Genomic DNA, 14,195 nt, shown 5'->3' with positions numbered 1-14,195 from the left:
AAGAGGTCCTCCAGATGGGCACAGCTTTGCACTTAGTGGCAACTTTATTAGGTACACCTATACAGTCTAATGCAATCTGATATGATGCCTAAGATGTTCAGTTTTTGTCCATGCTGTCATAGAGATGTTCATTCAATCACGTGTTTATAGCTCTGAGTTCATAGTGGTAGGGTTGTTTCTGATATCCTGCCCCTCTCGTGTATGTAAACTGGAAAAGTTGGGATTTCTGGCTGGGCTGTTGTATTGAACTGCAGTGGATTGTACAGATAAAGCACATGGTACTTTCCACTGTCATTTACAACTCTAAATGATGTCATCAGAAGCGTCAGGGAAGGAAGTGGCCCATTGACACTGAATGGGAGAGTTTGTGGGAAAAGGGGATGAAGGCCTACTTTCTCTGATTCAAAGCTGCCACACAGCCTATAATACAAGAAATACATCTTGTTTGAAGGGAAACAAGTCTAAATTACTTCACACCATGTCATGACAGGATGCATTAAATAATAATGTTAATAAAACTGGAGCAATAACAGGAAAGCACAGTATGAAGCTTTATCAAGTTTAAAAAAGAAATGCCATATTTAGATCTAAAGAATTAAAACTTCACCACTTGTAACATAGGTAGATTTATCTATATTATATTTAAAGGATATTTAGCACACACATCTCTAGCTTAATGCACAATACCTGCACGTGCATTATTTGATCCATAATGATTATTAATCCAATCAAAATGCACCATGTGCCAGTCCACTCAACATCACATTGATCTCAGCAGTGTGATAAAAAAGACAGCATTAAGAAATGTTACCGTCCACAGAGGGAACAAAGAGTTGAGTGTAGTGAGCTGAAGCCCGCTGTTGTTTTTTTTTTTTTTTTTTTAGCACAGTAACCCCCAGCACCCCCGCCCCATCTCTGCTGCCTCCTTTTCATTTGCTGCCTTTTCATCCCGCCTGTGTGCGCCGCATCCATACCAAGATCCCCTGACTTATTCACCACATGTCCCCGCCGCTTTCACCGGCTCTTATGACATAATCGCCTCGCATCGCCGCGAAACACGGGGGGGCCAAGTCGCCGATCGTCCGACTGACAGCTGATCGGCGCTTTGACGGTGAGTAATCGCGTAATCGATCGGGTTTATGTGCGATTGGCGGCGTGGCTTCACGCATCCGAGCCCATTCTTCTGCGCGGCGGGCGGACGGCGGCGCGTCATGGCAGGATTGTGATAAAAATGTCCTCAACTCAGAGCACAGATTTAAAATCCCGGCCGTATCTTTGCGTTTTTCATGCCGCGACGCCTTTTGGTGTATTTATTTTTTTGGCCACCAGTTCAGCATCCTCGCGCCCTCTTGTCTCGAGCTGCCACAGTGTGAGAATGTTCTGGAAACAACCCGCCTGGAGGGCTTTTATTCTGGAGTGAATTATTTAGGCTCTGCCAGCCTCATATTCAAACACATTATACCGTAAAACAGGCTGTGTGTCCCTTTTAAAGGTTAATGTGAAGTTTAAAGACTGGCTCCCTGTGTGTGTGTGTGTGTGTGTGTGTGTGTGTGTGTGACACTTGACGTGTCTGCCATGCTGATGCAGAGCAGCACAGACAGCCACAGTGCCCTGGTTTCACAGGGAGGTGCTCTTGGCCTTTTGTCTGTCTTTTCCAAGCTCCTCCACCAGCTCCCTCCCGTCCTCCAGTCCGGTCCGGCTCCTCCGCCTTAGACGCAGCCTCCTGATTCAGTGTTTCATCAACTCATCTGACACCCAGGCACTGCGGAGAATTAAAGGAGTCCGCTCGCCGGCCTGCCTAAAAGGAGAGCCAATGAAAGGAGAGCTCAACCGGTCAAGTTGCTGAATTATTTAGGCTGCATATTTGCACCATCATCCATCAGCCGCGGTGCCAGTCGACAGATGTGTGATGAGATGTGTGTTAATTATCACTGCATCAACACTATCCTAATATGATACCTGGGGATAAAAACCCCAGCTCATCAGACATTTGCAGGGTGTTTTGGCAGGGTGTTTGGGATTAAAGCCACCCCTGCCATGATGCTGGAGACCTTTGAACCCTTGTACTATTTGGACGCATGCTCATGCCTGACGGACACCAACCTTAACCTCACTAGCTCTCTCATGTTACTCAAAAGTATAATTATAAGAATAATCTTCCCATGAGACACTGGGACAGTGGGCAATGGGTGTATAACCTCCCAGCCAAAAACAGCGCAGGTGAGGACGGGACTTCGTAAACAGGTAGCGATCAGGTGCCAGACCATAAGCAGGGTGCACCTGAGAGGAAGCTCTGAAGATGGCGCACACAGTGCAAGTGTTTACAAACACTGGTCCACAATTCCTGTATGCTGCACCTTTAAGTTTATTTGACAGTATGTGATGGAGGCATTAAACCAGTGTCGTCCTTGATGTAAAGGTAGAAAAGATGCAGGTGTGGCAATTGACATCATTTCCCCAACAAACTAAGACGATAAACACGTACTTCATCATCAATAAAATCACTTCAAGTGAAACATAAAAAATTGGCCTGTAAGCAGGTATGCTGCTGTCCCAGCACCTGACTACAGGGGGCCAGGAGAAACGTTAGCATGCTAACACGCTAAACTTTAGTGGTGAACATGGCGCACATGACGCGTGGCATCAGCATGTTAGCGCCGTCATCATGAGCATGTTTTCATGCTGACGTTAGCATTTAGCTCAAAGCGCAGCTGTGACTGGTTAGCCTCACAGAGCCGTTAGCGTGGCTGTATAAATGCGCAGTGGTGACTTCCTGGTTCCACAGGGGCTAAAGAAACAAGTGCTAACGTTAGTATTAAACCTCAAGCACAAGTCAGCAACATTAGCTCTCGTATAGCAGCTTGGATTTCCTCATTTTTAATAGATGTATACTAAAACAATTTTACCTTGTAAAGCTAACTATTTATTTACAATTTTCTGTTCCTCAAGTAGAAATTCCTGTATTACTTTAAAACTGTCCATTAACAACAAACATTTATTAACCCCCAGCTGGTTTTATTCTCTACATTAATATTTATGTAACTTGGTTTTATTAAGTATATTTTCATAATTTCTGTTTGTAGTTGTACAAGCTGGCTGCCTACTTAAATAAAGAGGAGAGAAGAAGTGAGAGGTGTTAGTCATCAACTGACGGTTATGGTCAGTAAGCAGATGGAGGCTGGACCAATGAGGAGACACTGGGAGGCGGCTTGGGTGACGATGATGAACACAGACGGATGTGATGAGAACACTGATGCTAACTTCTACAAATGAAGTAAAAGTTGTTACAGTGGCGGGATCGAAAGCTGAACAACCCTGACATGTCTGTGGTCAAACACACACACACACACACACACACACTCCTCTTGGAAGGAGTACAGGCTGTGTGTGTGTGTGTGTGTGTGTGTGTATACATCTCGATGCATGCCGTCCAGTGTAAAGAACTGCGTCCATCTAACCACACACAAACGTCTATATTTAGACTGACAGTGAGAGAGGCCGGGCGTGATATTGAACGCAGCCTGTGGGATTCACTCTGACACACGCTGAACTCATCAGTGTTGTCAGCCTGCAGATGCTACATCAATACCTCCACTCGTTGGGAGGTGGCTGCCGATAACCCCAATAACACATCCGCCAGGTTTGAGTGGAAGCGTTTAACTTCCCTTTGTGTTTGAGCGTCAGAACGATGAGCCAGACGATAATACCCGCATCGCCCAGTTACAGAGTGATAATTGGGTTTGTGTCGTGGCACGGTGACCGAGCTCTTTTGTCCTAAACTGACTGTCTGAAGCGGTTCAGAGGGCAGCCTGTTGTTTGAGCTCACACCGGAAGGAGCAACCCTGTGATGGATGTCAGTCTTGCACGAGCGGGGATTTTAATATGACAGAGCGTGATGAGCCGAGTCGAGGCCCTCTATTTACATCATCTTGGGAATTTTTCAAAGCCAGCAAGATCACGGCCAGGCGCTCGGTAATCAAATTGTTTTTTCCCATTTTGCTCACAGCAGCCTTCAGCTGTCGCATACCTGCTTTTATATCCACAACCAAGCAAAAATCCACTGTAGAAAACTTTAATCAGTGGTCATTTTCAGAGCCGCTGTCCGGGTCCGTTGCTTGAACACAATGGAGTCTGACGGGAAGCCTTTACATTCAAAAGCAGCTTCAGTGTCAGTCCTTCAAAATCAAAGAGCATGGGCGTCTTTAATCTAGACTCACTATTTAGCACAGACAGTTTCCAGAGTAAAAAAAAAGCCTCCAAGGTGCAGAATGCAACGCAGTCAGAGGACATGATGTAATTTTTGATAAAACTTGAAGGTCACAAAACATGTCTGCATGTCTTTGTTTACCTTTGATAGGTAGTAAAACCTTTCTTCCTCTGCCTTCTTTCCTTACCTCCCTCGCTCCTTTACTGCAGGGTGCTGTTGCTCCACTCCTCCACCTCCTCTCTGGACATCTCCTCGCCCTCCCACACACACTCTTGCCATGCAGGAGGTGTAACCCTCCTTCCTCTTCTTCCTTGTGCACCATCAGAGGAGACCTAATACAGAGAGAGAAAAAAAACAACCACAACCCATAACCAGTTAAGATGTCAGACCCTGATGCCTCCTCACCGGCAGACCCTCCACTGCCTCTCACCTCCCCCCGGACCCCCCTGCAGCTCTCCTTCCCCTTCCTGAGGGAGGGCAGCCGGGTTTGGGAGAGGGAGAGGAAACCGCCACAGCCTGGAGAGCTGCCCAGCCCACTGCCCACCAAACGCACCCGCACATACTCAGCGTGAGTCTGCAGTACAATGTTTCCAGGGTCTCAGTTGAGGCGACACAAAAGCTTCAAAATAATGTCTCAGGAAAGCTGTGGTACTGATTTATTCCCCCCTCTGTTTCTGTCCGTGTCTCTCTTTCTCTGCAGGACAGTGCGAGCCAGATCAGGTCCAGTATTTAAAGGGGTGTGTAAAAACTTCTCCAGGTCTCAGGGTCATGGATTCATCCGCCCCTCTCATGGAGGAGAGGACATCTTTGTCCACATCTCCGAGTGAGTGAATTTCTTTCGTCTCGTCAGGGGTTTCCTGACAAGTTGACGTGCTGCTACAAGACTGCAAGACTACATACAACATTTGACGTATTCTGACCTCATTTCCAGGGATGTGAGAATTGACGGTACCTCGGTCAACCTCACACCTCCCCTCAGAACCAGTGGATGTACAGCTTCACGTGCTAATTCTGCTGCGCTTTTTTTTCTGCGATTTTCAAATCTGTCTGTAGCGAGTCCACCAACTTTATGGGAGTGCGACTTTGTTAAACTTGTCATTTTCTTTGTGTTTCCCGGACAGCATTGAGGGAGAGTACGTGCCTATGGAAGGGGACGAGGTCACGTACAAGGTGTGCCCCATCCCTCCCAAGAACCAGAAGATCCAGGCTGTCGACGTGGTGATCACCCACCTGAATCCAGGCACCAAACACGAGACCTGGTCAGGTCAGATCATCAGCTCCTAGACCAGCACTCGGGGCCAAGGCAAAGGGGGATATGGATTTGATTTTAGGTTTTACGTTTTCCGGTTGTGAGGTTCGGGACCAGGTCTGGGGAGGAAAGATTGGAGCCTGGCGTACCCCAGAGCTTGGCCGGAGGTGGCTTGGTTATGGAAGGGTGTTGGCGAATGTTTGAATATAGGTTAGCGTTGGAAAGTAAGCTTTGAATGTATACGTTTGAATGTTTTCCTTTGAAGGTCGTGGTTTCATCGTTTGGGTTTGACTGTTTTAATTTAGAGTCTGAAGTTTAGGGTCCAGGGCTTTGTGCCTGCATTTTATTTTTGACCTAGGGAATATATCTTAGATGGGAAATCAGTGGTCGTACGGGAAGCGATGTCTTCAATGAGTTGCGACGTTGAAGAGGCCGAATCACATTTTGAGAAATTTGACCCTCTTTAGTTATATTGCCACTCCATGGGCACACTGCAGGAGAGTTTAAGCTTCAAGGGACCAGCTCAGTGCAGTTCTTTGTGCAGTTTTTTTTTTTACGCTACTACGCAACCAACTGATGTAAATAACGTGCCACCACTGCCAAAAGTCATGTGACAAATGTCTGATCGAAAAATGGACAGTTTAGCCATATTGTGTCTGTGTTTACAACAGCAGATGGAGACGTTTGCCTCCCAGTAGAACATCTAATCAAAAGGAAAAGGAAATTACATTTCTTTCCCTTGTCAATGATCAGGCTGAGCTTAACGCGAAAGGCACAGCTGCTCAGATCTGCCTTCGTCTCGCTGCCTTCAGAAAATCCCATCATTTTCAAGTTGGCATGACGTACCACAAAACCCTGCTTGTGTGTGGCCGCCAAACAATGAATGCACTTACAGTGGAAAGCAAGTTTGACAAAGATCCAAATAGCTCTTAATGTGTTCCGGCCTCAGGAGCTGCAGTAAGCTCCACATAAAGGGAAGCATTTTCCTTCTTAATATTGTAGCACTACTGTATTTTGTCTACTTGGCAAATGTAGAAATCCAGTATTATTGTAGCCAGCTCCTATGACGGTCGTAAGTTTTGGTGGTAGAGACAGTAGCTGGATGTTGTTCGGGCCTGCCACTGGGAAACCAGGCCAGAGGGATTGGTTTCAGGGAAGGAAACACAGGAAAGGAGAGCGAGGAAGGTCAGGGGATGGGCAGAGGATGGAGTGATTGAATAAAGATGTGCTTGGGCACATCTTCAGCTTGATTTGAAATGTTGTAAAGCACGTGTAAGAAGGAAGGCTGTGATTAAAGTCAGCAGTTCCCAAACAAGGGAATCAGTTTAACTCGATAACATTAAAGAAATGGTTTGAGACTTTGGGAAATATACTTATTTGCTTTCTTGCTAAGAGGTAGATGAGAAGATTGATGCCACTCTTGTACGTGGGTGCTAAATATGAAGCTACCACCAGCAGCCGGTTAGCTTAACTTAGCATGAAGACTGGAAACAGCTAGCCTGGCTCTGTGCGAAGGTAGCAAAATCTGCCTAAAAGCACCTCTAAAACACGTTATATGTCATTATTTTAATCCATAAAAAGACTGTAAAACCACATAGTCTTCAGGCTAAGCTAAGATAGCTGGCGGCTAGCTGCAGCTTCATATTGAGCATACGGACATGCTAGTGGCGTGGTTCTTTTCATCTAACTCTCAACAAGAAAGTGTAGCGTATTCCCCAAAAGGCTAAGCTATTTCTTGGAGTCATTTATAAACTTTATAATTTAAAAGATAAAGTTTCAAAGATAATGGCCAGATTTGTCTTCACGTGCCGTATCATTGAGGGTAAATTGGGATAAATGGCTTCCTCTTGTGAAATACAGTAAACTACTTGAGGCTTTTCTTTTTCTTAATATAAATCAAGAAAAATGAACTGGTACAGGAAAATAATCACCACATCGGATTTGAAAGAGGAGGATGAACTGCTGATTTTTAGTAGGGAGGCTGAACACGGGGGAGTCTAGCAAGCTTCATACATCATGGCAAACGACTGTGAAAAAAAAAACAGCAACAAAAGCTTCCTGATGTAATTTTAAAAAGATTATTTATTTATTGACTTATTTATTTTCATTTGTAACTATGAAATCATCAGGTGTTTGGTAATTAAAAGCTGCATTTCTAAGTATTTGTGCAAATGTAAGCCTATTTGAATACACTGCACACCTCACTCTAATGATACTACCCTGTTAATATCCCTTTGCTGCTGTCATGTCACCGACAGGAACAACAAAAAAAAACCTTCAACCTTTCCGAAGACGAGTTTCTAATTTCTACATAATCCTTGTCAGATTTTTAGCAACGACGTGATGTTCAAAATAACAAGCGGCCTTGTTGTTTTGGAAATCGGCATGCTCTGTACCGTTTGTCGTAATTTTTTGCGTAGAATGTGTTGATTCTGTTTCGTCATGCAGTAACACGGTTGGAGCCTTCAGAAAGGCAGCGTCAGGTCTCCTATGCATCTTTGATTTCTCGCTGTGAGTGTGGCTTAACGTCATGGTAACACACTGTATCTGTTTGGTTTCTTTACTGCGAGAGAGACTAGTCTGATTGAGTTCGCAAGCACTTTCATTTTTGTCAAATCACTGTGACACTGTCTTTTGTCAGTAAGATATAGTTTGAATAAAACTTACTACTGTATTCACAGACCTGTGTGGAAATGTGTTTATTATTTCCATTATATAGGGCGAAGACTATTCTGTGCTCCTTTTCCCTCAGTCTGTCTGCTCTTCACTGGTGTCAGTACAAAGTGGAATAACTAGGGCGGTTATTTTGAGAGCCCTCTTTCACAAAGTTTTTGCTGTGAACTTCGCCTCGGTGTCTCAGACAGCTGCGTGGGATCTTAGAAAATGTTCGTCTGGGTTTGTTTTGTTGGCACAGACTGCATTATGTCCATGTCTTGGTTTGCCTCACTGGAGCCCATGAGAGGACACCCCGGCACAAATAATCTGCTCGTTCATTACACAATTCTCCACGGTGATCTTAAAACACATGGATCAAAATCAACACACCACACACAAGTGTACATGCATAATAGTTAGATTTATTTCTATAGCTGTACGCAAGTCTAGAAGGGATTTATGGAGAAAAATAAATCACAAGCCAAGCTGTTGCAAGACACTTTGCAACGAGAAGTAAAGAAAGCACTACCGAAGAGGCCAAACAAGCATAAAAAAGTGAATTAGATTGGCTTTCAAGTCCTTGAGAAGAAACAGGCCACCACTAATCTGACCTGGCAACCCACACACAGCAGACTGGATTTCTACAAATCGCAAAGGCCGTATTCAGAACACGTACCTCAATAAAAGCAGCAATAAAGCACAGTGGAAACACTCTAGTAGTACATGGAGTAAAGGTAGTAAAGGAAGTAATAAAATGTATAAGTCATAATATAGTTATCTGGCCCCTGTGCATGTTTTTGCACACTACTGGGGTACATACCGTATTTTTGGATTATTATTACTGATGGAGTAATTTGAAATTTTACTGTTGTAGTTGGTTTAGGTTTTAACTATTTTATTCAGTACCCGTCAGAAGTTTGGACTCTCCGTCTCATGCAATTGCTTTTCTTTATTTTTTAATGATTTTCTACATTGTAGCATGTTGACAAGAAAACTGAAGAGGGGATTGTTGTTTTGTATTTTGCCCTTTTTTAAGAAGCACATCACTCTGACCGCTAGGTGTCAGCATTGTGTAAAGTTTAGTGTTCAACTGCCCTGAGTCTCAGACACAGGCGTAGACGTGCTGAAAGGCAATAGACACACACAGACACAAGCTTTAAAACAACGAACTGCAAGTGACTGAACACACTTGAAAAAATTTCAATATGCTTGAAGAACAGAAAGAGTGACACGCTCTAAAGCCGAGCATGTTTCAGCTGTAAAGGGAAATCAATACAATCGACAATGATAAGAAGAAAAAAAAAACAGAAAGCAAACACGAGGATAAGCATGATGAGGCAGGAAAGACAGGACTTTGGTCAGATGCGTTTGTTTTGACACATTTTCTATCAACTGTATCTCCTGAACCTGGAGACGGCAGCCATATTTCATAGGAGCCAAAAGTTTGTCATGATTTCATTTTAGAAATAAGGAGAAGATAAACTACTGCAGGGACTGTTTAGCCGTTTCTACACCAACTCAGCTGGTATCACCTGATCCACACATTCAGCTCTGACCAGATCATATCACACTGCAATAATCATACTAAATGAGATCCATGAGATGAAATATGTTAATGACGATGCTCTCGATAGGTCCTGATATGAATAATAAACACGAGAGTCCAGACTCTGTTGGCTTGATTGCTTGAATAAAAGATAATAACACAAAAAGAACACAGCCAACCCAACCCAAGTCTACACCCTAAAATTTAATGATCTACATTACAGGGACTTGCATTTTGTTCCCATGAGGAAGTCCCCACAATGTGACTGTAAACAGATTATGTCTGTATTATGTCCCCACAACCTGAGTAATACATGACAAACACACACACACACACACACACACACACACACACACAGAGATTGGTTCTCTTGATGTCACAGTGACAAATGAGCAACATTTGTGTTATGAAGAGAAGCGTGAGAAAACTGGTCTTACACACACACACACATGCAAACACACATGCACACACACACAGACACACACAGACACACACACTCACAGAGAGAAGGGAAGTGGAGATATCCTTTATAAAGTGACTGCCCCACTTAATTAACTGATAATGAATTCCTTTCATTAAATTCTGTGTGGTGTGTGTGTGTGTGTGTGTGTGTGTGTGTGTGTGTGTAATAGGCCACACCACTGCTCAGACTGTCAGACCCCAGAGTTAACTGACTGCGTCTAACGTGATCATTTAGACATTCAATCAAGGTGAAGAGACTGTTGAGACAGGACATTCTCATTTGAAGGATTTATTCACTTCCACCAGTCTTCACCGGCGGCTGCGCTGTATCGCAGAGTGTGGATGTGCGTAAACACACACGCCACACACACTGTGCATGTGGTTTTACAGCGCGCTATCTGTGATAGGTTTTATGACTGACCAACCTTTGCTCTTCCCTTTTCGCTCCTTGCTCTCCTTTTCCTTGGGTGTCTTTTAAAGATTTATAAGCTGGTTGTCTGTGTTTGCTGTCTGTATCTCTGACACAGTGAAAAATCACACACACACCGTCGGCCATTTGCAGGATGGCCTCAGATTTTCCAGCATTGTCATAATATACACTTATTTCAACATGCATTACAAAAACACCATTTTAACTGACTGTTGATTTGTTCAAACCCTTATCTTGATAAGCTAAAGGGAGTCCAACTGACCTTTCAGATACAGATATTCGTTAACTGGCCGGCTTGCATTCAACCATAACTCGGTCCGTCAGGGATGAAAAGTTTTTTGTCACACAGCCGCCCTGTTCAATGCCAAATTGTGGGTTTTACAATTTGCTTTTTGTGCAGATTAAACAAATAGATAAATGATACTGGAGGTGCTTTTAGGTACATTTTATTGCCAGCCTTTACCCCTGTTTTCAGTCCTTGTGCTAAGCTAAGCTAACCAGCTTGTTAAACTATTTCTTTAAAGTCTAGGTCAGTTAGTTGTTTGCTTCAACTTCTCTCCTAAATATCATCTTAATAATAAGAACAGTTTATGAGGGAGGGATTAAACATTAGAAAGGTATGTTGAGGGGCCTGATTGACAGGTGCCCAGAAGCACACAATACTCCACAGGACTAAATCCAGATACATTTCTATAAGTTAAATGTGTGCAAGGCCTCGGCCTCTCCCCACTATTGAAGGTCAGTGCATCTTATTTTAAGTCCACAGTAATATGCACTTATTTTCTCATTGACTAAAAAGTATTGGTGGCATTCCCCTTAAAAAGCTCATCTTTTATCATTGCTACATCTGTGTTTATTGCCAGCAAGCTCACAGACGGCTGCAATCTGTGCTGTGTTTGTGTGTTTGCCTGTCTATCAAGCTTGTAATTCGCGCAGACCTTGGCACAACAGCGAGAAGGTTATATGGTCCGCCTCTGTGTCTTTAGAGGTTGCATATTAACAACTTAATGTGGAACGGACAGGCGAGCGGCCGCTCAGAGGAACAGTGGGAGCGTGGGTCTGAGAAGCAAACAACTAAGAGGAGGAAACAGACGAGGACTCACTGGATATTGCTCTTATAAAACAAACTTTCTGTGAGGCCGTGGTGGATCATTTCTGGAATTTGCAACAAAATTTAAGAGGAAGTTCTTGGTGACTTTAGTGCACTATAGACACACTGACTGTCATGGACCTTCTGTTAACAGCTGAAAAATAGAAATATTAGGAATACCGTAGCTGAAAATGGGAGCAAGGTGGTGGTGGCTGCGTTTGTGTGTCATGGGGATTCTTGCCGTGCCATGTCGGGGCATCGGGCAGTGTCTGCGTGGGACTACAATCAATGTGATCCTGCTGGAAGATGACCAGTCTCCCTGGAGTCTGAAGTTTGTGAAAGGAGAAATACTGAAGGCCATTGAGACAGATAAATCCATTAGCGCTACAGAAGGTAATAAAATACAAAGAAATACAACATAAAGACTGTTTGTACATACAGAATTACAGTTCATTATGGACTCAAAGTTATACTGTGTTACTGTAAATCCTGCAGTAAAACTTTGGGACACTATTAGATTTGCAGAATAAATTAGCTGACTGTATTATTTTATGATATTAAAGCATGATAAAATTATTGATATGTCCATCTATTGAACACATCTTTAATTGTACAAGGTTAACAATGATTAACAAGACCAGACAGCACTTCCAAAAGTGTTTAAGGTTGTCATACATGTTAGCAATTTAACATTTTTTCCCCTAAGATCTTTTTAATTTTAATTTCTTGCCTACCATCTTGCCATATTTGACTACACATGTTAGAACCACTTCAGGGGCCAAGTGAAGCAATGACTGATAACAAATACAATAATTTATAATCAGCATAATAAATAAAAACATATGGACCTAAAGGAAACAATCATCTGTAAAGTACTTAATGCTTTCTAACGTGATCTTTGTACTACATCACTGATAAAATTTATTGGTGAATTATTATGAACAGCCAGCCGACCATTGGCTAAGCCCTCAGTTGCTGTTCCTTCCTGTGCCAGCTCTGTCCTCGTGGCACACGTAAGCCACAGTTTTACTTTGATAACACTGACAGATGCTAATGCTCAAAACCCTTGGTTGGTTTCAAGAGGTTGACAAGAGCAGCTTCTCATTCCTCTCCATTGTTTTTTGCTGACTGAAATGACGGATTTTGTCAGCTGTAGCTAGCTAGCTCATTGGGCTAATGGTAGCTCCGTTGGTTGCCTCAAAGCTGTCTTTGACTAACTGCTTAATTATTGTTATTATTATTATTATTATTAAAATAACAACCTACCAAATGGATTTAAAGTTACAACACGCTGAGGCTGAAGCTTCACGTTCAGGCAAAAAATAATCATTCTTGCAAATTGAAGGCAGGGAAATTAAGAAAGAGCACTGTGCTTGTATTGCAGTAGATGTAGCTAGCTAGTTAGCCCTCATATGATGAGTATGATATCATAGGTATGATTCATTCAATTCATTCATGACATAGACAGCTGTTAGGATGACATTTAAGTACTGTATTTAGCAAAAGTAACACTATCCTGGAGTTGAGGCTGAGGTTGCTGGAGCGTAAATTTCTCCAAATCCAGTAGAGCACTGCAGAGTCGCTAACATTAGTCTACGCTACGTTTAAAGTAGCATCTCAGACTTGCTGCCATACTGTGGGAAAATACTACACAATGGACCTCTTACACATTTTCTCTTTTACTTTTGATTATGGAGAAGATTTTTTTTAAAAAAAGTAAACCACTTTGCATGCAGATTGCTGCGATTACTACAGCCCCATGTGTAACTCACAGATCATCCAAAGCCCGGCAGACCTGCTGCGTCCAGTTATCGTTGCTGTACTGTTATTGGATGATTGCTGTTCAAGGACGGGATCTAGTGAAATCACGAAATGTTTTTCTGCCTTTCTTTCCTTCCACGAACAACAATAAAGGTGTGGACTTAAATCTCAAGGCTGAATTTTCTGGCTTCAACACGACTTTGTATCGACATAGTGTTTGCCTGAGTTGCACGTGCGGGGGGGTGGAAGAGCTAAAAGCCCTGCTGGTGAGTAGCTCTGGTAATATGCTTGCTTTCAACAGGTACTCAGACTTGCCTGCATACTAAGTGTACTTTGAAGATTGAAAGCTACTGTAAATCTACTTTGGGGCCACATTAGTGATGCATCATCCTTATTTTGCACAACGTAAACAGCCAAACAGGGAGCTCATTGGCTTAGTTGCATCTTGTGGACCCAGTGACTTCATTTTTGAAGATCTGTGTACAAGCAACGCTGCAAAGACAGGCAGAGCACACAGGGGTTGCTGTCACAAATAGTTAAAAGCAAGCACATCAGCATTCAAAAACCTAGCCAAGTGAGCCGTGCATACAAATGTAGAGCAAGCAGCCACACCGACAGACTCACACTCATTTGTTTTCTGTTGCAGAAATCGGGCGAGCTGGGATGTGCCGTGCTTGGGCCCACATGCACCAACGCTGCTTTCCAAATAGTTGAGTAAGTGCCCGGTGTTCCGATGTCGTGAACACGATCACACTTGTGCCGACACATTTGAAAAGCACAGTTTGGCGTGTTTGC

General features: G+C 43.3%; 1 protein-coding gene across 1 annotated transcript; it reads left to right on the top strand.

Annotated features, from left to right (window-relative positions):
• The first annotated feature begins 4,587 nt into the window (after positions 1-4,587).
• On the top strand, positions 4,588-5,491 carry csdc2a (cold shock domain containing C2, RNA binding a). The gene is made up of 3 exons (XM_041963224.1): positions 4,588-4,775; positions 4,908-5,030; positions 5,329-5,491. The coding sequence occupies exons 1-3, from the start codon at positions 4,588-4,590 to the stop codon at positions 5,489-5,491; spliced, it is 474 nt and encodes a 157-aa protein (XP_041819158.1).
• Positions 5,492-14,195: the final 8,704 nt, after the last annotated feature.

This window comes from Chelmon rostratus, chromosome 21 (genome assembly GCF_017976325.1).
Source record: "Chelmon rostratus isolate fCheRos1 chromosome 21, fCheRos1.pri, whole genome shotgun sequence".
NCBI lineage: Eukaryota > Metazoa > Chordata > Actinopteri > Chaetodontiformes > Chaetodontidae > Chelmon > Chelmon rostratus.
Note: the sequence above shows the minus strand (reverse complement) of the source record. Positions and strands in the feature narration are given on the sequence as shown.